The sequence below is a fragment of the Equus przewalskii genome, chromosome 17 (genome assembly GCF_037783145.1).
Source record: "Equus przewalskii isolate Varuska chromosome 17, EquPr2, whole genome shotgun sequence".
Taxonomy (NCBI): Eukaryota; Metazoa; Chordata; class Mammalia; order Perissodactyla; family Equidae; genus Equus; species Equus przewalskii.
This window is the reverse complement of record NC_091847.1, coordinates 75018857-75043049: the sequence shown is the minus strand read 5'-3', so window position 1 is coordinate 75043049 and position 24193 is coordinate 75018857. Positions and strand designations below refer to the sequence as shown.

General features: G+C 50.9%; 1 protein-coding gene across 1 annotated transcript; it reads right to left on the bottom strand.

The window, feature by feature from the left end:
* Positions 1 to 4: 4 nt before the first annotated feature.
* AOX1 (aldehyde oxidase 1) lies at positions 5 to 24187 on the bottom strand. The gene is made up of 14 exons (XM_070581748.1): positions 22646 to 24187; positions 22474 to 22535; positions 18809 to 19908; positions 17416 to 17496; positions 15515 to 15659; positions 14140 to 14232; positions 9872 to 10023; positions 8173 to 8266; positions 5903 to 6012; positions 4387 to 4571; positions 3531 to 3714; positions 2165 to 2257; positions 913 to 1082; positions 5 to 302 (listed from the first exon to the last, which is right to left on the bottom strand). Exons 3-14 carry the CDS (start codon positions 18821 to 18823, stop codon positions 5 to 7), a joined length of 1620 nt encoding a protein of 539 aa, XP_070437849.1. The 5' UTR covers positions 18824 to 19908; positions 22474 to 22535; positions 22646 to 24187.
* Positions 24188 to 24193: the final 6 nt, after the last annotated feature.

The following is a 24193-nucleotide window of genomic DNA, read 5'->3' as shown; positions in this document are numbered from 1 at the left end:
TATGTTATTTCCTGCCTCCAGAAGAGCAGCTCTGTCTGAATAAAGACATCGGGGTTAGAGAGAAGCTGGAAGAATTGTCCCTTCTCCCCCCGACAGCAGACATTGCTGGGAGGCAATGGAGAGCTGGCTGGAGGTGGCGCCTCGGTGAATATTTGCACAAAGTCATCTGGGAAGGCATGTTCTGTACCTTATCTACAGCCAACAGTTTGTCATCTTCGGCACCATTGGTGCCTGGAATGTCCTCAGCTGTTATCACATCAACCACCCCAGGGAGTTCAAGGGCCTTGGACAAATCAACTGATCTGAAAAGAGAGAAATATTTAAGAGGTAGAAATCAGAAAGCTTGGAGGCCCCAAACCTTTAAGGGAGGGAGAAAGCATGGTTGAAAATCAAAATATATAACAACTGGCCCAACTAGGCCCTGACCAATTGAAGCTGACCCACCACAGGAGGGTCCAGGAGGCCCCCTGCTGGGCCAGGGGTAACACTTTTGCTGCTGGGAGGGGAGCTTGAGGAGGGGCCGGTGTGGTTGCGGCAAGGGGTGTCCTTAGGGAGCTTAGGACAGTGGCCATTTAACATGTAGTAACGAAGGACCTCAGTGTTTTATCAGTCACTGAATGTCGGCCCTGCTCAGAGGTACTTCTTCGAGCCCTGCCCGAGGCTACAGGGGGTAGAATGAGGTGTTGGGAGGCTGAGCCGGAAGCAAGGGGCCCATAACTAGGATTTTTGTTCTTGCATGCTGGTCATTTCTGGATTCTCTCCCTTCCTCCTCCTGGGGCTGCTGATCTTTTCTTTACTCTTTCCATTTTAGATCCTTTGGGTTTGGGACATCACAGGAGAATGGACACATTCCTCCCGGGGAATCCCCAGGTGTGCTTTTAAAAGGCTTTTGAAAGCTTTTCATTTACTTACGTGATTTTTGCATGGGCTCTGGTACTGGTCACCAAAGCCATGAAAAGTTCCTTATCCACCGTGGGGATGTCATCGCAAAATATGGCTTCACCTGTGGCATGTTTGAGACCTGACAGGTGCATGATGGGCCGTCCGACTGGATCCTGGAGGGCTTGGTGAGAGTCCACACTCTGCAGAGGAAGACGTGAGATGCCCTGGGAGCCTTTAATCTCAGGAGTGGCCCGGCCAATCACTGACCCTCCTGACTCGGGATGGAGAGATCAACGGTCACCCTCGGGCAACAAACTGGGCCAGATGATGAACGTGACAGTTTTATGATGTAACTAGACTGGGGACTTGTCGTTTTAGTTATATGGCAATGCCTTCGACAGGGCCAACCTTTTGGCAAAATTGGGAAGTAGGTGAAGGGGCACCCAGCTTCTCCTTTTGGCATCTTTCCAAGTGGGGACCCTGGACCCCTTTCTGCTGGCACTCAGAGGGTCTCCCTGTCCTGCTTTCTTGCCTTTCCAATGATCAACCTATTCAACTATAAAGCGATCATGATGATGAGGCCTAAAGTGATGTAATTCCTGAGGGTGGGGGACCAAAATCTTAGCCCAAATCCTGCTTATTGACTTGAGCAGGGCCTCTGGGGAGGGAGGGGAGAAACAGCAGTGGAGTGCACCCAGACCAGGACTAAGGTGCCTTGGCTGCCCCTGTTGGTGGCACAAAAACATCCCTGGGAGGAGGAGGACACGGAGAAGGCATTTATCCTGGAACTGTCCTCAGGGAAGAGCTGGTGTGGAGACGGGGTGAGGGGAGGGGTTGTGCTCTGAAGACAACAGTAGAGACTTTCTCAAGCGTCCTTCAGGAAGGGTGGGGCCAGTTACTCGCAGAGCTCTTGTTTTCCTGACTGGAGGTTGCACATTTGCCATCAGGGCTGAGGCTGAACCCGGCCGCTCCCCTGCTCTGCGATCCCCCACACCTGCTTTAGCTGCTCTTGGAACAGCTGCTCGGGAGCAGCAGTGCAGAGACTCAGTGATGAGGCAGAGGGCCAGCTGCTCCAGGTCGGCTCAGCCTTGAGTGCATCTAGCGGCAGCCCAGGCCTGATCTGACACCCAGCATCTTCCTGATGTGGCCTGAACAAACGGCCGATATTCTAGCAAAACTGGAAAGTCCGAACTAGAAACCACAACTCTGAAGAGCTTGCCTGTTCACACAGCTATCACTTTTCTCTTAGTTTCTAGGTTTCTGTTAAGTTAAACTCACTGACCTGGTACCTTTGGACGCCCTGGGGTACTGTGGCCGGGAAATCTTCTAGAGCGCTTAGGAATCGGTCTGAAATTTCAGGAAAATGATGGCCATCCTGAGAGACATAATTCAAATTCAAAATGAGACAGAGAAGGCGATTAGTCGATGATTGAGCTGGGCTGTGATTTATGTGAAAATGACTTGGGCAAAGTGTCCAAGACACGGCAGGGCCAGGCTGGCCTGGGTAACCCAAATCCACATCACCCCCCAGGATTTCACTTTTTATCTGAACATTTCTTGCCCTCCCTCCCTTTGCACATGATGTGGAACTGGACTGACTGGTTTGAACCTGATCTCAAGCCACCCGGAGGAGGGAGAGGCCTGCCAGCCAGCTGGCCCGCAGAGGCAGGGGGAGAAGCCAGGACGTTTGGGGCTGGACAAGCCCTCCCAGAATGGGCTGGAGTTCACTGGACACAAAGATCCCCCGTCCTGATTGCTCTTCTCAGAACTCAGCTGTTCTGGAAAAGCAGTAAAATCAGGACGCCTCTCTGGGTGTCACTGAAACACATCAAGTGTCTTGATTCAGGAATTAAACGGCAGCAAGGACGATCCTGGTGAATGTGGCTGGTGAGGGGCTTCACGGAGTGAATGAAAACCAGACGCTTTAGGAACCCTGCACGGTGGGGTGGGGTGCGGTGGGGAGATGGGGTGTGCAAGGCAGGGCGAGAGCTACAATCACGGTCGGAGGAGGAAAGAGAGAGAGAGGATGTTTTACTTTGCTTGACTTATTCCAGAAGTTTACAATCAGAAAATCTGGAGAGAAGCTACTTAAATGTTAGCAGAAGAGTAAGTTTTGGTATTTTTGAAAAATAAAATTCAATTTTATATTTCATATTGAGTTTAAAATTCTAGAACAGGCAAAGCTAATCTATAGTCCACAAAGCAGGTCAGCAGTTGCCTGAGGGCCGACAGCAGAGGGGCCAAAGGAGAATTTTTGGGGTGATGGAAATGCTCTAGATCTTCTTGGAGCTGGTGGCTACACGGGTTTACACATTTGTCAAAACCGCTGAATTTAACTAGGTGCATTTTATTACATTTAATAATACTTCAATAAGGTTGATTTTAAAAGGAACCACATCGTGTACCAGAGGCAGAGGACCCTGTTTCACTGCTCTGGGCCTGCAGTACACATCTGCAGCATCCTGACCCTCAGGGAGTGGCCCTGGGGGGGCGGAATCCCAGAAGGAGGGATGGCTAGGAACTGACCAGGCCTGAGCTGGAACAAGTGACAGGTGACGGGGCAGGCTGCCGACAAGACGGTCTGCAAAAGCGGTGGGAAAGCTGGGAGTTCACGGCAGCAAGGAGCGTGCAGAAGCCAGAGCACTTACGGGCACAGAGAGCAGCTTGCCCGGCTTCTTCAGTTCCTGCAGAACCTCCAGGTAGAACTTGAAAAAGAAGCTGACCACCAGAGTCCTCTTGAATTCCACACTGCCCCCCGGAGCCCCGCCTGGGAGGGAGACTTCGTCCAGGAGCAGCCTGCAAGCCTCATCCAGCATCGGCTCATTCCAGCGCCTGGGAAGGTTGCAGGCAGGAGGAACCAGCTGACGAGCAGTTCCAATCGAGCGGTGCGTGCTGGGTATTGCATGGGGATAAGCTGGAGAGCCCAAGTCTCCTTTTAGGAGTTGGAAGGGAACTTCAAAATCACCTCACCAAGCCCTTCAGGAAAACCGGGGCCTGGGAGGCTGCGCCCAGTGACCCGAGGGTCATGGCAGGCTGGGGATGGCACCTGTCCCATTGCAACCTGAACCAAGCATGTTCAAGAGCCAGAACCAGGCATTAAAGAAGTAGACCATTAGGGCCCATTCCATCACGAACTGCACAGGACTCAGACTCGGACACTGCCTCACTGAGGCAGAGGGAGGGGGTCCTGGGCAGCGGGAGCTGCAGGCGCCACGTGGACGTGGCCTGGCGTGGCTTTGCTGGGGATTGATGAACACAAGAGAATGGGGCTGCACACAGTCCTGGGCCATTTTTGGTGTATCGCTCACCCAAAGAGTGGTGCTTAATTAATCACAGTCAAATAAGATCTGATTCATTTAGCGAAATTACAGAAGGAACAACTAGTAATGCCCCCCAGAGGAGTTTCCACCCTCCTAGCGCTTCACCAGCTCCTGCTGCAGCCAAGCTTCCACTTGCTTCTGTGATGCCAAGTTTCACCCTCGGGGGGCAGCATTTGTCGCTTACCTGCCCAGGAGCTGCTGGCAGGATTTCTGTGCACTGATTGTGGCATCCCCAACCCCTCCGTAAGCCAGGCTCAGGTCCTCAATGGTGTCCGTGCCTTCTTGGAAGAGGACTCGCATGCCAGCCGTCACGTCGGCCAAGGCATTCTGCTGGCACTGAGCCTGTCGGAAGGCTGACACAAATTCCCACTGTGGAGACAAAACTCGTGAAGTTATATGATATGTCAAAGCTTTGACATGGTTTCCGCTTCTTGGTGCCACTAATTGATCACTTAGACTCAATCGAAAGGGACACAAAAGACACTTGGCGCAATCAGAGAGAACTTGGCTGCCTTCTTGTTCCAAGTGAGAATGATGTCCGCCCAAGGTCCTCCCCTGGGGAGGCCAGGATGCCTCACACGGAATGCCTGGGTCATTTCCACAAGCCCTTCTTTCCAGGTGCCCTTCCCTCTTGCCTTCAGATGTCTTTGTCCCCACGAGGATGGAAGAGCCCCCCCAACACATATGCTTTTAAATGTGATTTACTTAAAGTGCAAAAGAGACCCACCACATTTCTTGGTTTGTAGAAACGGTCACTTTTCCATTTTGCAAAGCTCGTAAAGGAGTTGACTAAAACTTTCCAACAGTGACCTGGGGAATCTTGCATCAGGAACAAGAGTTAGGAGGGTGATGGCTGCCCCACTGACCCCTTGGCACCGTGACGGCTGGTGTGCTGACATGAAGTTAACGGAGGTGCCTGTGCCTCCAGTGCGTTCCATCTGCGTGGCCACTGATGGTGCTGTGTTTGAGTCTGCCTGTTGTTCTGTCTGGGGCCTTTATGCAGATGCACATTTGACTGGGAACACACTTCGGAGTTTCCATTCCAAGGGAAAAATAAATGAAGCTCCTACATGGCTGAAGGCAGGACTTAACATAAGACTTTTTGCATAACCCAGCTTTGGGTCTGTGTGTATGTGTGTGTGTGTGTGTGTGTGTGTGTGGTATTGCCTCTCTCAGGAAGTGTCTTCTCAGATTGGATTCAGGCACAGTTTTGGGGAGAGGCACAGGGAAAAGGGAGTGAGGACAGAGGGCCCCTCCTTTCACCCCCAGAGATCCTGAGTCAGTCAGCGTCTGGAGGCCCTCAGGCTCCTGTGAACCGCTGGGGTTAGCTGGAGGAGGGGGGCACGGGGAGGCCTGGCCCCAGCCTCCTTCTCCCTATGGGTCAGGCAGAGCAGCTCTCTCCACAGCCAGAGAGCTTTAATTTCTGCCTCCCAGAGTCGACCCCTGGACATCAGCAGGCGTGGAAGCACGACTGTGGCCTGCACAGGCCCCGCCCCACAGCTGAAACAACCCCAAATCCACACCCAGAGCTGCCTGCCCGAGGGTGAGGGCCTCGGGGCCGGGCCAGGCCACAGCAGGCAGGAAACAGGTTTTCAGGGCAGAGCTATTTTCCTTCCATCTGCTTTCAGATTTCCAAAGATGATTGGACGCAGTTTCGGGAAGGGAAAAACAGTTCTCAGAAGCGACCAGCGAGTTCTTACCCTTTGAGAGTGAGGGATGTACACTGACTCCAAAATTTCCTCTGGCTTAAGGTCTGCACTTGCCAACCCAGCAAGAAAATCTCTGTCTAGAGGAATCTGCCGTGTCCCTTCTGTGGAAGAAAATGACATTTCTGCACGGTCACAACAAGGAATGTGAGATTATTCTGTACTTTAAACGTCAGCAGCAAAGAAGAAAAGGCCACGTTCCTCTGCACCAAGCGATGCTGAGGTCTGAGCATGTGGCCACCCAGGGCTCCCCGTCCCCTCCTCAGGCTGGACATGCTCTTGGAACCTGGGCTCCTCCGCCCCAAGGCCGCCAGGCTAGCACGGTCACCTCTCAGCAGATGCTGGGTGACTAAATCTAAGTCGTCTGATACTAAGATCAAGATAAGGGCGTCACTTCAGCCGAGACGGGGTTCGTCTCCACTGTTATCGGAGTTGGGATCAGTGGATTTGCTTTGTGTTCTTGCTGCTGCTTTTGGCTCCTGCAGCGGATACCTCCACCGTTAGAGCAGAGAGAACAATTCACAAAACCTCCTTTCAGCCCAGTTGTTACCACTTAGTGGTCAGAGCGTGCCCTCTGGCTTTAGAAGGCGGTTGTGTTCTCGTTTCGTTGATGGTTTCCTTTGCTGGGCAGAAGCTTTTTAGTCTGACGTAGAAATGAGTCAGACAGAGAAAGGCAAACCCACATGATTTCACTCGTGTGAAGACAGACAAACACATAGCTAAGGAGAACAGATTGGCGGTTACCAGAGGGGAAGGGTGAGGGGAGGGTGAAAGGGGGAAGAGGGACATACTATGGTGATGGATGAACTGGACGCTCGGTGGTGAGCACGATGCAGTCTATGCAGAAACTGATACATAATAATGGACACCTGAAATTGACACAGTCATAAGCCAATATGACCTCAATAAAATTATTAAAGAGTGAAAGAACAAGCGGTTTGTGGCTCCCCAGGAGGTGCGGTGGGAGATCAAAGCGCAGCCTCGCCATCTGTCGCGGGTTCGTGCCCTGGCACTTGTGCCGATTGGCAGAGGGTGCGGCGGAGAAGGAGGCCCGGGGAGCCCTGCTGGCCGCTGCCGCCTGCCAGCCGCCTGGTCGGCCAGCTCGTCCACCGGCCCCGCGGGGGCTGGGGGCGCTGAGGGTGGAGTGGCTTTGGTAGAGCTGGGAGAACAGAGACCGTCAGCTGTTTTCCAACAGCCCAAGAGAAGAGCCCAACTACTGCCCTTCCTACTAGTGTGGGGCGCCCTGCGTGGAGGCCGGGCCGTCCTTGCTGTCCTGAGGCCCCAGAGTCTAGGCTTTTTCTCTCTGGGTCTTAGGGGGCGAGCTGGGGTCGTCCTGGACCACGGGGCTGGAGGACTCAGCAAAATGGCTGACGGGCCGAGCAGGGGTGAGGCTTTTGCTTTCCTCCTTCCGGGGTGGGCCCCGTGCAAAGCTGAACAGGGGAGAGCGAGTTTGTCCTCTGCCACCAAGTCTCTCCCCGCGCTTCTGAGTTCCCGCCAATGGGGGATGGGAGTGTGTTAGCTAACAAACCCTGCGGGAGGGCTGCGATGCCTGTGATATGATTCCTAGTGGGACACCCCCCACCCCAAGCTCAGGCCAGGCAGCTTGTGCTCGCTCCCGGCACCCCAGAGCCCGGGCTGTGTTAGCCCCAAGGAGTGAAGGACAGACCCGCTGAGTGGGAGGGACAGAGGGAATGGGTGTTTGATGAGTTGGTGTAGGGGGAGCCATGGGAGGGGGAGTGAGAGGCCCTGGGAGGTGGCCTGATGGGGAAGAGGCAAGCACACCGTATGGAAATGACAGACTGGGGCTCCCAGACAGGGAGACAAGTGTGGTGTAGCATGGAGCGGCCCAAGCCGGCATGGAAGTTAATCACTGCCTTCCTCCTGCCCCAGGGGGCCTGGGTGTCTGCAGTGCTCCTCACCAGACTTGTGGTTCCCACACAGTCCCTGGAGGGGGGCCATGAAGAGGAGTGGGGAGCGGTCCTCAGCCCCAGAGCCTTCGCCTCAGCCGCCGTACACCGCCCTGGCTGACACAAGGGCTGAGCTGTGGCCTGGGGGTGTGTGTGTGTGTGTGTGTGTGTGTGTGTGTGGTGGGTGGTGCCAGAAAGAAGCACTGGCCACCTCCTTGGGTCACTGTGCTTTTCTCCAGGAGCCTGAGCTCCCCATGGTGGTTCGAGAGCCAGAGACCTGGGCTCTCACTTGGAGCAGTTCCTTAAAAAAGACAAAAAATCTCCAGGTGCTGTTCAGAGCCTTCCAAGGCAGCTTACCTTTGGACATCAGATTGAGGGCGGTGTTGCCCACAGCCAGAACTGGATTCAGATCCGAATAGCAGTGCCGGCTCATGATATGTCCCCCTAAGGACTAAGGAGAGAGAGGGATAGACTCGGTCATCTTATCCCTCAAACCCCACGCCCCCAGGCACCTGCTGACGGTCTTCTCTGGTGGTGGAGGTGTCCAGAGGAAGCTTGGTCTCCTTTGCAGAGGGACTCAGACCTTCGGGGAGGACCCCCTCCCACCCGCAGCTTTGAGTGGGGAGAGGAATTGATGGCAAACAACACTGGTGTGGCGTTTGGTAAGTTCCACCTGCTGTCTAACCTCTTCACACATGTTTACCCACTTCATCCTCACAACAGCCCAGTGAGATTGATGCCATCATCCCCGTTTTACAGATGAAGACACTGGGGCACAGAGAAATTATGAAACTTGAGCAAGGTCTCCCAGCTTGGAAGGGGCAGGCCTGGGATTCCAATCCAAGCAGCGAGGCTCAGTGGCAGTTCTGAACCACCTCCTCTCAACCTTGACCACAGTGCAGGTGGCCGTGGTGTTGGGTACAGAGATGCCGTCCTGCCCTGGGTACAGCAGCATCTCAGCCTCATCCCCCATGACCTCTGAAACTGCTGGACCTCACTTGGGCCAGGCTGGGGTTCTGGGCATCCCCACCACCGAGAGAGCTGCCCTCTTCCTCTTCCTGGGGCTCCACTCGGCTCTGGTTGAGCCTGTAGCATCTCAGAACTCGGGAGGGAAATGACTGGCCATTCAACTCGGTACAGTCCTCCCCACATAGTGATGGAATCCACAGTGCCCGCTGGGTAGCTGTGGTCTGGGCTGGAACATGGGTGAGGACGGAGAACCCCCAGTCCTCGATGAACAGCTTGATTTTGAAGTTCTTGTTTCCATGGAGCTGGAGTCCACCTGCCTGGACTCTCACGTGTCGGTCACACCCCTGCCCTATGTGAGTGTGTGAAATAAATCGGTCTGTCCTCAGAGTCTAGAAATATTTGAAGGCCGTTCTCGTGATCCCTCTGACTTTGCCCACCCCGGCCATTCCTCTCTCTGATGTGGTTCCAACCCCTCATTCTCCTGCCACTGTCTCCTTGCCAGGCTCCAGGGTGTCAGCCAGAGTTCTGGACGGGAAAGGGCATTTTGGAATCACTTGAAGAGCTTTTTCAGGGGAAACACGTCCTCCCCAGATTCCTACACCCCAAGGATTTCTAAGGCACCATTTGGGGCATGTAGGAGAGGAAGCAGGTATATTTTGAAAACCTAATAAGGTCTCTTCTGCTTTCTTCCAAAGTCAAAAATAACCAGACCTTAAAGTGTGCCTCCCGGATCTGAGCGTTATTCTCCAGCTGTGCTGAAGAATAGTCCTGATTTTAGGTGCTATACTTCTGTAGTGCAGCCTAAGACTAAATTAGATTCTTCCACAGTCTTATCAAGAAATTAGCAAAACCGTGACATCTTTTTCCCACCTATATGGCTACTTGGCTATTCTCTTGATTTTGACTTAGATTCTTCTTTTAAACATGTCATTAAATAATGTGTGTTAAATATTAAATATTTATTGTGCCAGTCATTTCAGCCTGCTGGGACCCTTTTGCCTACTGATTCTGCCGATCCCCGTTTCAATATTTCAGTGATATTAAGAAATCGGCGCGGTGTGCCTAAGGCTTGGCCCAGAGGACGTACTGCCATATTCCGGATCTGCTGGCCTGCCAGCCTCTTCAGGTGCTTCAGGAGGGCTCGGTACGTCTGAGTTTTCTCCTCTGGGAGCTCGGAAACCCTCCCAGCCAAGATGTCCTTCACCTGGGCCAGACTGCAGCCAGCACCTATCGTCAGCCCTGGAAAGCAAATGGTTTTCATAGGTGACATGGGAGGAGCAGCTGAATTGTAGCCCTGGTGCCAGGGCCTTATGTTTGGCTAGTGCAATGGCTCTGCACACTGACTGCACAGAGAATCACCAGGAACTCAAAACCGGCACAGATGCCCCGCTCCCAGATCAGTCAAATGGGAATCTCTGTGCACGGGGCTTTTTCAAAGGCTCCCGGGTAGCTCTCCAGTGCAGCCAGTGTTAGAAACCCCTGGGCTGGCCTGCACCCTTCTTTGGAAAAGGCAAGGAAATAGAGGGTAGAGAGAAGGAATGACAGTCACGACTAGCAGGTGGCAGACCCTACGAGAACTTTCCATGACCCCCTCCTGATCGACCACAGTGAAGCTCTGCAAAGCTGTTTTGTGATTAAGGGGGATACATCTGATGGCATTATAATAACACCAAAGGTCTTCCAGCTCCCGAGGTCATTGTCTCAAGTCAATAATGCTGTGACTGCCCATGTGCACTTCTACAGGTGGCCTTGATGCTCAGAATCGTCAACAACCCAGTTGCTGAGGGGCACCGGCCAACCAGAATGAAGATGGCTGGGTGGGGAGCTGCCCCAGGTATTGTGTGAGTTGTTGTTGGGCATGGGGACATTGGGGGTCCCCAGGGAGGAGCCAGGGAAGCAGGAGCTGTGGCAGAGCATCTGGGAGGACTGGGGCAATGCTATCTTCTACCTGGCGAGGAGGTCATTCAAAGTTCTAACCCCCGTTGCAGCCACACCTCTGAGTATCGGTAGGATATTAGCACGGGGGTTTCTCCATGGTAGGGATGTAAGGGTTCAGATCCATCTTTGAAAGTGGAATCACCCAAGCCATCGGGAGATGACTTAGTCAGCCTTTTAAAGTTAATCCTTCCTGTTCCCCAGGGTTTGCAGAATGAATCACTGACCCGTAGAGTTAGATTTGATATCAGTTCCAGGGTGGGGTCTAACTACAGTGAGTCTGTTTTTATCAGGTTGCAGGCTGGGCTTGATTTTTCTCTTGTGGATTAATCTTTGAGAATATTCCTCCCTCCCACATAGCTTTGTTTTATCAATATTAAAAATGTACTTGGCACAGTATTTCCCCCACACCTGCCAACACGCCCGAGTAACCGCCACACCCCGCTGCTTCAGTCATCTCGGCCAACCTAACAGAGCAGGGAAGCCGCGGCTGCTGCTCCCTGTCCTTACTCGAACCAAATCTAAGCTGCCCCTCCTCCCGGGGACTTCCCGACCTGCAGTCCTCACGCTGTCTCCCTCCCGGCGTCTCATAAGAGGCACTCCGTGACGCGGGATCCTGTGCCAGGCCCGTCAGCGATGGGCTGTTGCTTCCTCTCGCGTGGGCTCACTGGAGCGTGGTCTTTAACTTCTGCAGATGTCCTGGCCTGGTGTTTGCCCACAAGGGCGCTGGGAAGACCAGGCTTGCTTCTTGTCCTACAATTCCTCCTAGCCTAGACCCAGAGCCTTAGTGGTAGGCAAGAAATCAGAAGCAGAAAGACTTATTATTATTATCTTTTTAAGGTCAGACTGTCTCTTCTCTGAACAGAGTGGAAAGGGGCAGGTCAGCCCAGGGAGGGGAATGTGCCAGCTGTCCACTCTGCCGCCTGCGTCCTCAAGAGTACAGACTTCAGCCTCAGGCTGAGGCCGGACAGTCACTCGGGGGCTTTTGTTCGGCTCTTTCTGAGCCTCACATTACCCCGCACTTCGTGCTGGGCAAGACACCGCGGTATGGAGACCACGCTATTTTCTGTGCTTGTTCATGTTATTCCATCCTTGGGCACAGACCGAGCTTGAGTTCCAAAGGAGTTGAGCTTTCACTTTGATTCTCAGAACGTGGGTTCTGTTTAACTCACGCTTCTCAGAGTTCGTGGGTCCCTGGGAAAAGGTGCAGCGAGGTTCTGGAGCGCTACCTACACTGAAGATTATGAGAAAGAAACGTGCGCTCAGCCAAACGTGTAGGTGAGACGGGTTAGTTTGCAAAATTTAAACAAACGTAAGCCGTCACAGAAATTTATTTCCCAGGGGGTGCTGGCTGGGGGGAGAGGGCCCATCTGGCTCCAAGTTTCCCCTTCCTTACCAGTGTCCTTTGCTCTTTTGGCCTTAGGAAAAGTTGGAGAATGCTGGGAAACTTCCCTGGGGGCCACTAGAGGCTGCTCACACTTTAAGTTTTTTGCTGACAAAGATTTGCCCCGAGCTAACATCTGTTGCTAATCTTCCTCTTTGTTTTGCTTAAGGAAGATGTGCCCTGAGCTAACATCTGTGCCAATCTTCCTCTATTTTATACATGGGATGCCACCACAGCATGGCTGACGAGTGGTGTAGGTCTATACTCGGGATCCAAACCCACGAACCTGGGCTGCTGAAGTGGAGTGCACAGAATTTAATTCCCTCACACTGTAATTTTAAGAGGCCCCAGGAAGGTGCATTGTTTCCTCAGATTTCAGAAGTTGTCTCTACTTTGCCTCCAGAGTCCAAACAGTCCATTCAAACAGCCAGTTGGACAGGTATGGGGCAGGCCGGGGCTCAGAGCATGGCAGTAACGGAAAGAGTTCTGAACAGAAGTGGGAGATGTGGGGTTTGCCGACCTGAGCGCCAGCCGTTTGGGGACCTTGGGCAAGTCCACTTTCCTTTAGCGTCTCAGCTTCCTGGTTTGTAAAAAGGAAGGATTGGGGCCACGCTGAGGGTTTTGAATTGTGCCCTGAAGGGCCCTCTCAGGGGCAGATGTGGGGGCTCAGTGACAGGGGGATGGAGGAAAGTCTCCCCTCTCCTTCCAACAGAGCAGCTTTTTTCACTGACTTCTTTTATTTGAGATTTGCTTGAGGACAGGCTTGTGGTGCCAAAGAGACGTCTGGAGACCACGGGCGAGACCGTGCCTGGGCTAGAGAAGAGGAAAGGGCTTCCTGTCCTAACCTGCTGCTTGAACTGCTTGTCCACGCGCCCAGTCACCCGCTCGCTGTCCCCTCTCCCTCTGCCATCGCTAAGATTTCAGTCAATCTGAGCACATTCCCTCACTGTCGGAGCGGTGTTCAGAAGTGCTACCTGAATCGTCCCGAGGCTGATGCTGTGAGGCCGGGTGCTGGGCAAAACCAGGAGGGCCCCTGCCCTCCAGATAGGAGCCGGGAGCGGGGAGGGGCTGGCTTGCTGTCTGCAGCACTGACTGAGTTTGGCTGATGGTGGTCAGCGGCCAGGAAGGTCGGACTCCTGGATGGCAGTGATATGGCCCAGGCGGGTCCGCTGTCCTGTCCCTCACTGACCCCCACAAACGCTTGGTAGCCTCCCGGTCAGTCTGGATTGAATCCTTCAGTTCGGTCAACCTCCGTGTTGGTTAAGTTGAGGAAGTCATTGTTTCCACTGCTTCCCAAATTCGCGTTCCTCACCCAGGTGTTCACTCGGATTTCCTGTCACGTCATTTGTCGGTCGTTGACTGAGCATCAGGTGCACAGACAGTCCTTACGTGCTGGGAGCTCTGGGGATGAGGAAAGCGCCATAATGTGGTTCCTTTTGTCAAAAGCTTTGCTGTGCTTCTCGAAGAAAGAGTCTTGCACGTTTCCTTCCTACTTCGTGAGTGCCGCCTTGCTGATGTGGTATCTGCACAGAGTGGGCCCTTAACGGATGTTGTAAATGACTGGGGGATGCTTGCCCGGGTAGGTCTTTGTCCCATTTTGCCCCTTGTCACTGTCCCTAAGAGACAAGTAGCATTCAAGTGCCAGATAATACTTCTACTGTCCCCCTGCAGACATCCTCCCTCCCTGGAATTGACCGCTTAACCGATTGCTAGCACCAGTTCTCTGGCGCTGTCTTCCCGTCAAAGTGACACTGCAAATTCGCTGTCTCTAGGTCACCATGGCATTTTATAGGCAAGAATCCTGCAGGTGACCGCAAGGTCTTGAGTGATATCATCTGAATACCTCATCTTCTGGGCAAAGTTTTCGATAGTAAAGGTTCATGGTGGGGATGCAGCATCACATCGGAAAAACGATGAAGAGGGGAAACAGGCCAGACAAGACAAAGGTACGAGATGGACAAAGGTCCGCGCTATTTGGCAAGTGTAAGTTCAGTGCAGGGACCACTGATATCTTACTGAGAACACCAGGAACTCACCCTCGCTTGTTGTGGACACCATACTCAGCTCAGAAATCCTAGCAGGAGAGAGGAGAACTGGGTGAAAATGTCCTTGAGATTTCTTTGCAGGTCCTGGAAAGTAAATATATATTTTAGAGACAGTTAGGAAAGGCAAAATGCCTTTTATTGGCATTGAAATTTTCTCATAAAAAATATTCAGATACTAATTTTAAAAATTGACAATAAATGTGAATAGATGTGAAAGCAGTGGCCATACACCCTGCCAAGTGAATTTGCAGAGCATGCTCTCCCAGGACATGTATTTATACACTCACTACAAGTGTATGCAAATAGGAAGTAAAATGGATGAGAGATTCCTGAAAAAACATGTCCTTCGAAGTAGAATGGACAGGCAGATCATGCCGTAGTCACGCAGTGGAATCCAGCACAGCTGCAGGCGACAATATGGGCGAATCTTTGGTCAAGAATGTTGAATGAACAAAGCAAATTGTGGAAGAGTAATATCATGTCAGTCTATTTATGTGAGTTCAAAAATACACAAAACTAATTGACAAATTGGTTAGGGGTACAAATGTATATGGCAAAATTGTAAAAATATGGAAGAGACTGACCACCATGTTCAGCTAACGAGAGCCTCTGAGAGGAAGGGAAGGGAAGGGGATGTGGTTTGGGACGGACCATGGGCCTTCAAAGTTCTTGGCGAAGTTCTCATTCTTTTTTTTTTTTTGAGGAAGATTAGCCCTGAGCTAACATCTGTGCCCATCTTCCTCTACTTTATATGTGGGATGCCTACCACAGCATGGTGTGCCAAGCAGTGCCATGTCCACACCCAGGATCCGAACCAGCGAACCCCAGGCCACCAAAGCGGGATGTGCAAACATAACCGCTGCGCCACCAGGCTAGCCCCAAAGTTCTTGTTCTTAAACTGGGTGGGAGTGATAACTGGGTGTGCACTGTTAATATATCCACATGTATTATATAAAATTCTATTATATCTACTCAGTATTTAACAAACACAAAATAAAAAGGGACAAGATAAATTATTTAAAAACCTCTAATACTTTTTCCCCACACCTCAAGGGGTCACCCTGCACACTGCCAGGGCATATGGACATCCAACTTTGGAGGCCAATTTTATTATATTATAACATAATAATGTTGTATCACAATTCTATATTGTTACTATAACACATACAACTTATCATTATATATAATCATAATTGTATATCATATATAATGTAATAGTCTACTTTTATAATGTATTGTTATAGTCTTTTTGTTGCAAAGATGAGGTTTTTGTCCTTAAACAATAACTTTTGTAGACTGAGAGCAGAGGAGGATGGGAGGTCCAGCTCGGCGTTGGTGTGGCCTGAGAACTGTTGTCGTCACTCACCCAGTGAGGTGTTGCCCAGGATGAGAGGGGCGTCGGGGTGTTTCACTTTCAGCTCCAGGAGATCCTTGAGGGTCCCGGGGGAGATCCAGGTAACCCTCTCTCCATGAAAGGTCAGCGTTCGCTTTTCTGGGTTCTCCGCCATTCTCTAAGGGCAAATGACAAGTGTGTGTGTCCGTGTGCACACCTGTCTTCCTGGGCTATTAAGAGCCCAGGTGAAGGTATGTTCCTTTAGAGAAAGTTCAGGGCTCCTGGGGTCCACTTGACCTAACAGATACTCACTACACCCATTGGCTATGCCGGGATCCCATAATTAGATGTTTACTCCGTTATCTTAAGACTGGTTAACGTGTAGCTCTTTGGAGACAAATGACAATATAAGCTGGCACCTGTCATTGACCCTTCAGTATGGAATAATTTAACATAATTTAGTATCATGGCTTTAAAAATCATAATTAGAAGCCAGCCTGGTGGCATAGTGCTTAAGTTCGCACACTCTGCTTTGGCGGCCCAGAGTTTGCAGGTTCGGATCCCAGGCGTGGACCTAGCCCTACTCATCAGGTCGTGCTGTGGTGGCATCCCACATAAAACAGAGGAAGATTGGCACAGATGTTAGCTCAGGGCCAATCTTCCTCACACATAATTCATAATTATATTAATGGTTCTAAATTAATATCTTCAGCCTGGACTTTTCCTCTGAAATCGGAATTCATATAGCTGAATGAGGACTCAACGTCTCCTCTTAGCTGTGTAATAGGCATCTCAAATTTAACATGTCCCAAGCTGAGCTCCTCATATCCCATCCTCTTCCAAGCCCCGGAAAAGGACCCCCAGAAGGAAAAACGCCCTCCTCCTCTGGGGTCTTCCTGGACCTGGGATCCCTGCTTCTTCCCTTGCCCCTCCCAAGGCTGTTCCCATCCCAGCAGCCAGAACACCCCAGATCCCACTGCAACGTTAATAGGAGCATATTCCTCCTCTGCCCAGCCTCCCTGAGAGCTGTCATCTCACGCGGAGTGAAAGCCCTAAGTCCAGCAGGGTCCCCGCCCCCCGCGGCTTTCTGACCTCTAGGACCTCCGGCTCTCCCACCCTTCGCACCTCTGCCCTTGCTGGGCCCACTGCCTGGATTGCTCTTCCTCCACGGATCTCTGTGGCCAGCCCCTCACCTCCTTCAGGACTTTCCTCAAATGTTACCTTCTCAGAGAAGTCTTCTCTGGCTGGAATATTTCAAGTTGCAACTCCCAGCATCCTATCTCCCGTCTCTGTTTTATTTTTTCTCCTTCTCACTTGCTAACACACTGTATATCTCTTGTCTATCATCTTGCTTATCGTCTGTCTCTCCCAGCAGGTTACAAACTCCTCGAGGGCAGGTCTTTTTGTTAGTTTTGTTCCCTGCTGCACATTCAGTACCTAGAACAGTGCCTGGCACATTGCTGAATGAATAAATATTTGTTGAATGAATAAACGAACACATCTGAACCCCTTCAGAAGTAGGTATTTTACAGAATGGGCTCCCTGGATGCCCCAGAGGAAAGACAGAGATGCCGACAGAGGGAAGAGTGAGGGATGGGGGGCCTGGAAGTGCTGCTTGGGGTCAACGTACTGGAGCGGCTGGAAAGACCAACGCAGAAGCTGAGCAAGGCTGCCTTGCTGGGGACAGTCAGCAGGGACGCAGTGTAGAGGACAGTGACGGGAGGAACGATGATATCGTTTGACAAATAGCCTGAGCTGAGGCCCGCGCGTGCGGCCTGAGCCAGGCCGGGAAGCCGGGCAGGGACGGGCAGCTGGAGCTGATCGAACATGTCCACAGTTCGACAATTTCACAGGAAGGAGAGGGTTGTTTTAGAAAACTGGGTTAACAACCAGTGACATTCAAACAGGCACATAAAACACCCGACTCATCTTACCAAGAGTTCTGGGGGAAATATGAGCTCCTGGGTAGGGTCCAAGGGCTGGAACTCGTCTTTCGCAAACAACTCTGTGCAAATCTTTGTAAAGGCAGAAGAAGATGGGTGTGTCAGCCCAGTTCGACTGGAAACGGCGTCGCAATTCTTTAATTAGGCAAAATGAACACAGTACTAACCCTCCTACTCTCCTTGTGCAGGGAAACAATTCAAACCAAATTGTTCTAAATAGGATTTTTTTGTTAGAGAAATATGGATTTGCTGCTAATATGACACTAAAAAAAAGGATATTCTGTGAAATATTTCAAACATTATCTTGTGAAACACCAAGACAGTTTATGAAAAACTACCAGAGGTCAAACAAGCTTGGGAAATCCTCTCCACTGTACCCCAGCTACCATCCTCTCATCTGTCAAGTCAGGATTCAAAATGCTAAAAGCTCTGATAAGTCCTGTAGTTTAGGTAAAAATGACTCTAAACATACATGCTCATGTGTAAACACACATGTGCCCCACTAATTGAACAACAGTAGTTAGCATTTATTAAGGATAAGTGGAGTGTGAGGTGAGCTTACCTTCCAAATGCCTTTATGTGCATTAATAATGTATTTAATCCTCATAACAATTGTACAAAGAAAGTAAATTATCATCTCCATTTACAGACTGGGAGACTCAAGCGCCATGAGAAGTTACCCCGGCTGCTCCTGCCTGAATCACAGCTGTTTTAGCTTTCATCCCTGCAGAGATCCGTTGGGAGAGAACTGGGATGCAGGACCAGGCCTGTGACAGGGAGCAGAGCCTGGTGGCTGTCGGGGCAGACAGATCGGTTCATTCTCAGCTCTGCCCTGTCTCTGCCCTTTCCTGGGGGAAGGACTCAAGCTTTCTGGAGGTTAACAGGAAATAATGCCCATTTTGAAGGGTAATTGTGACAATTAGGTGAAATGGCCTGACATTTGCCCACCCCCTCTGTCTATTGTCCCAGGTTCCAGAAGGAAAACTTGCAATTGTTCCTGTAAAGGTTCTCAGCAGGACCCCAGATTGAGCATCACAGGCCAACACCCGAATGATTAAATTCTGTGTTAGCTGGAATTAGAAGTGTAGGTGGTACCTGCAAACAATAATGTGGTGTTTCTCTAAAACCTAGAAATGAGATTCTGTCTGAGAATTAAAATGTGAAACAAACATAATGAGTCAGAGAGGAAGAATTAAAAGTTCCCCTGAACAGGTGGTGGGCCCAGACTTAGCAGTTACCCAGTGCAAGGTGTTGACACAGCTGAAAGAGAAAGGGGAGTCTGGGGGCAGAAACCTGCCAGCCAGCAGGTCCTCCCTGGTCAGGGAGTGGAGGCTTCTGTGATGCGACCCTCAAGATGACCCGGCTGCTCTGCATCCACACTCACCATCAACCTTCTCATTCTATTGTGGCCTCCATGTGTGGTTTCTTATGGGGAAAGGACATGAGGCTCAGGGATAGTAAGATCCACTTTATAATTGTGTTTCTCTTTATAAATGAATATCAGGGCACATTCCAGTTTAAATATCATGTTCTTCTGGGTTTGGTTAAAGTAATTCAGGTGGTCCCCAGAGCACAGTCATTGCCGTGGTGAATTCCTGAGGCCGCAAAACCCAGAAGCAGACTTAGCACGTGTTCACCCCTCTAAGGTGCTCATCCTCTGTGGAATGGCCGGGGTGGGGGTCGGCGGGGCACGGCCCACTTTCCTTGGCAACACCCTTCTGTTCTGTTGCACGCCATCTTCAAACCAAAATAAGGTGACAGTGGGAGGCTGAGAACAGAACGAGGTAGGCCTGAGGGAGAGAGCCAGATCCAGGAGGGAGACGCTGGCTGTTGCCTCGGAGGCCAGCCCTGTTCCCTCGGATCTCCTGGTCCACAGGGAGCCGACTCTGTTCTGTCCTGTCTTCCCGCTTCTCTAAGTGATTCCTTTAAGAACTTGGCAGTGGGTCTTTTTTGGAAACAAGCCCCTCTGAGAGAGCAAAGCCAGGCACTGCGATGTTTCAGGCTGGACTCCCAGCGGTGGGGCCGTGAACTCGCCACGTGCTTTGGGCTGGCTCTCAGCCTTCCTGAGGCTGCAGTGCCCTCTCTCTACGATGGAGACACAGTGACAGGGTGGGGCCAGGCACAGGAACCCGTTTCCTCCGAGCACGGGACTCGTCCTAGCTGGGGAGGTCTTTTGTCTCCTGCCTGAGCGGATTTTGTTCTGTTGTTCGGCCTGGGCTTCAGCGGGGCTGTACCTCGCCCCTTTCCCAGCTCCCGTGGGAAGTGCTGGTTCCTGCAGGCAGCCTGGACCCTGTCAGCAAAGCAGAGAAGGGGCCCCCAAACCCAGCAGCACAGTGTGGGCGCCGGGTGGCTCGGAGCCACACGCTCAGGGAGAGGACAGAACCCAGGACTCACGTCACTTTCCCCGCCAAGCGAGGAAGTGGCATTTTCTCCCTGGTCCAAGCAGCATTTTCCTCTTCCTTTCTGCTGACAGCCACTTGACTCCTAGGGAGGGGAAATGTTTTGAGATGAAACACTTTTAAATAGGTGGCTGGGTGTGTGCTTGAAAGGTTGGCAACTTAAAAGAGGCTCCAGACGGTTTTAGTCACTTTTGCTGGTTTCTGTTGGAACAGAGATAATCAGAGGTCTTTCTTCTTTTGCTTTATTTTTTCAAAAACAAAATTATACATATAGAATATATAAAATGATATAAAATATATACAAAAATATAAAGTATAATATAACATATAATTTAAGACAATAGCATAGAATGTAGAGAAGCATAAAAGACAAACTGTCATGACCCTGGGCCACTGATAATATTTGGACATAATATATATTTGTACTATGCTTATAGTGCAATATAGTTTTATTTTGCCTTTTTGTCTATTTGCTTTTGTTTTGTTCATTTATCTGCCTATTTTTAATTTATATTGTGAGTCTTTTTCCACATCATTAAAATCTCTTTAAAATATAACTTTGCTGATTGCATAAAGTCCATCTTCCGGTTATTTCAGAACATATTTGTAAAACTTGCTATTGACATATTGTTAGGTTTTCCCCTACACTTTATAACTATAAATAACATTATAATGAACATTTCCGTTCACTATGTGTACGGTTTTGTGGACCTCGCCGAAGTTTTTCTTAGGTGAATTCCTAGCGGTAGAATTAACTGAGAAGATACTTCTTAGGGGAATGACAGTTTATCCATTCTCTAGCATATGTGACATCCACAACACTGAATGCTATCAGTCATATAAGGACCTTAAAAAAAGAAAGAGAAAAAGAAAAGAAAAAGGAAAATTGAGAGAAAAAAAAGAAAATCCCCGACCTTTGGGATCTGCTCGCGGTTGACGGGGACTGACCGGACAATCAGGATTTTAAAGCAGGCGTCAGTTGCCAGCTTTTTCATTTCTCGATTCCCCCACACTTACCTCTTGTATCTTGTTCCTCAAGTTATTTCGCCTAATAAAATACTTTCTTCCAGACACCCCACTTCTCTGTCTCTGCCCAGATCTTAATTCTGCCCGAGAAGCAAAACCGGCTGGGCCCAGCAAGCAGCGCTTGCTCCCTTCCTGGAAGGTCTGAGAGCTTCCAGGATGGGCCCTGAGTCAGTGACAACAGAAAAGAGCAAGTCTTCTCTGGGCCTGGTGGATATGAGCCTTGGGGGTTCCCACCGGGCTAGCTCCTTGACCAGTAAGGAACTGGGGACTGCTGGCTGGAAGCTGGGTCTCCCACCACACTTTTGCCTTTATCCCCAGAGTCTGTGCCTAGAAAGCTGGTGACATCCACATTCCAGATGGAGAGAGGATTCCTTTGACTTCCTTTATTTATATTTCACAAGTGCTTTTCCATTTACGCCAGCAATTTCATGGGTTTATCAGCTGAATGTTTTGTTTCTCAGCTCGGTACCTTTGGCTCCCCCGTGTGGCATTTGGCTCCCCCGTGTGGCAGCGGGAGTCTGGGACACGCCTGCACCGGCCTGGCTCTGGGGAGCAGGACACTCCTGCTGGTCCATTTCCAGGTCTACCTCCACTATTTGTGGAGCTGGGGCAAGAGTACAGATGGAGCCCCTCTGCTGCCCTTCTCTTCCCCCCCAGCTCTCTTTTGGGCTGAGAGGGGTCTCAAACACCATGTGAGCACCCCAGCCTGCATGTCTCAGCTCTTCCGTTGCCTCCAAAACAGCCAGTTGTTGTGCACCCTTTGACCTAGGGGTGGACATACTGGCTGTTACGATCCGCCCTAGGAAGATGGGCTCGGGAAGACCATACCTGGAGCGCTGTCTAGAAAAGAGATGAGGGCTCCAGGTGAACAAGTCACCTTGGCCCCATGGCCTTCTGAGAAAGGCTGGAGGAGGCCTTGTGAGGGGCCCTCTGAAGTGTGGGGCTCCCCTTGCTTGGGTCTGAGGGTGGTACTGCCCACATCCGTCCTGCCCTCAGATGAGCATGTGTGGTCTCCTGTGAAGGACTCTTCATGGCGTCAACAGCATCCTCAGCAACAGTAGGAACTGTTGAGTTCTTATTAAGCGCCAAGCAAGACTTTGCTACATGCTTTGCCCATGATTTCTCGTTTGCTCTTCACAGCAGCCCAGTGAGGTCTCCCCTCCTGTAGAGGAAACTCCCTGTGCTCTTATATCTGGGGTGAATTTTGGATTCCACTCTGCGTGTTCTTCCTTTGTATCAGCTCACACTTTCCCAACTGGTCTGGATTCTTGGAACAAACCTTGCTTCCCCAAAGCAAACTCTACCCTTTACTGTCTCCTTGGGTTTGCTGGAGCCCTAGTACCTGTCCTGTCCTGAAGCCTCGCTCAGTGAGTCATGGAAGACATCTGGGTGGCTGGTTAGATCCCCTGACTTCCCTGTGTGGTGGGACATCAGGGGTGGTGCCATGTTCACCCCCTTCTCAATGAACAGCTCAAACTCCCGTGAGTCAGTTGGAGCTAACTCCCTTGGTCTCCCTTATAGTCTGTTTAGATGGCCTAAAACACTCAACTCCTGTCTTCCCAGCCTTGACCTGCTGTCACCGTCGTTCTTGCTCTTTAGGGTGTCTCCACAGTCACCTACTCACCGCACAGAAGGTCCTCCCACTCTCGAGAATTGGCCGATACCCAGTGCAGCGGCAAAGGTTGCCTAACCGGAGAAGAAGGATGGGTATCAGTGGGCTGTATTTTTACTGGTTTCTTTTGGAAGTTAAAACAGACGCAGGTGGTTTTGTCTTTTTTTTGAGAGTATTTAAATACCTGCCAGACCGTTCAGTGCTTTTTTCCTCTTCTTAGACTATTATCCTTCCTACCACCTCAACTCCAGTTTTATTCTGTCCTAAAGAAGATGACGGTCCATCTGGTGAGCTCACTTGCATCCATCGATTAATTTGTTCATTCATTCAACACATGTCTATTGACGGCACCTATATTTCAGACAGCGTGTAAGATACAGGGATCCTAAGACAGGAAACTCTAGGCCATTTCTCAGGCCCCAGAGGAGCGAAGGATCTGCCTTGGACTACTTGTTAGAAGTGCTCCTCAGTGGCTTTTGGGTCACTGCGTCAGAATTTCCTGCGGGTATTTGTTTAAAATGCAGATCGCTGGCCCTTCTCCAATTCTCCTGAATCAAAACCTCCAGGGGTGGGCCCAGGAATCTTTGTTTAAGAAGTGTGCAGGTAATCCCACTGCAGGGCAGTTTGAGAAGCTTAGGTTTCCAAGGACGAAGGTGTGGGGGTGGGGTGGAGCAGGCTCTGTGTGGAGTAGAGTTCGTCCAAGGAGGCCTCACAAGGAAGCCAGGGCTTGAAGGATGAGCAAGCACTGGGTGGGTGGAAAGCAGGGGAGAGCGTTCGGGGTTCACAGAGCAGCACAAGCAAGGCGCAGATGTGGAACAGTGCAGAGGAATCGCGGGTCGAGAGGAGACTGGCCAGCAGGACGTCTGTTGGACTTCCCTGACTGCCTCGTGAAGTAGGGGAGGCTTGGCCACACTCGAGGGGCGAGGAGCTGTTGGAGGACCTCACAGAGTGGAAGGCCCTAAGGAGGGGAAGATTTCGATGACTTGATCTGATTTTCTGTAATGGAGAGGAGTGGAGGAAATCCACCAGCAACTGGCAGATTCAGAGAGTGTGTCTGTGCTCAGCCTCCAGTCCTCAGTCTAAGAATCTGTGTATGCAACAGGTGACTGGTTTAGGGATTGTTGACGCCTGAAAATGATGTCTATTGATCCTGCAAAGGGGATATGTCTGTGAACTCCCTGTTAGTAACTTAAATCAAGAGAACTGAAGAAGGACCGGGGGGTCTGCATTTAAACAAATACCCTGTTAAGTTACTAAAGACCCCACGCGGTAGTAACCCATTGCAAATTTTAAAGGATCCTTTCAATATGTGGAGGGCTCTGTTATGGGTTAAACCGTGTCCCCCCAAAAGACTTGTTGAGGTCCTAACCTGTGTCTCCTGTGAATGTGACCTCATCTGGAAATAGGGTCTTTGCAGATGTACTCAAGTTAAACTGAGGTCATACTGGATTGGGTGCGCCCTAATCCGGTGACTGGAGTCCTTAGAAGAGGAGGGAAATTTGGACTCAGACACACAGAGGGGAGGCCGTGAGAAGATGGAGGCAGAGACGGGAGTGATGAATCCACGAGTCAAGGAATGCCAGGAGAGTTGTCAACCCCCAGAACTCGAAAGAGGCAAGGGAGACTCCTCCTCCAGAGCCTTCTGCAGGAGCACGGCCCTGCTGACACCTTGATTTCAGACTTGTCGCCTCCAGAACCGTGAAAGAAGAAATTCCTGTTGTTTTGACCCACC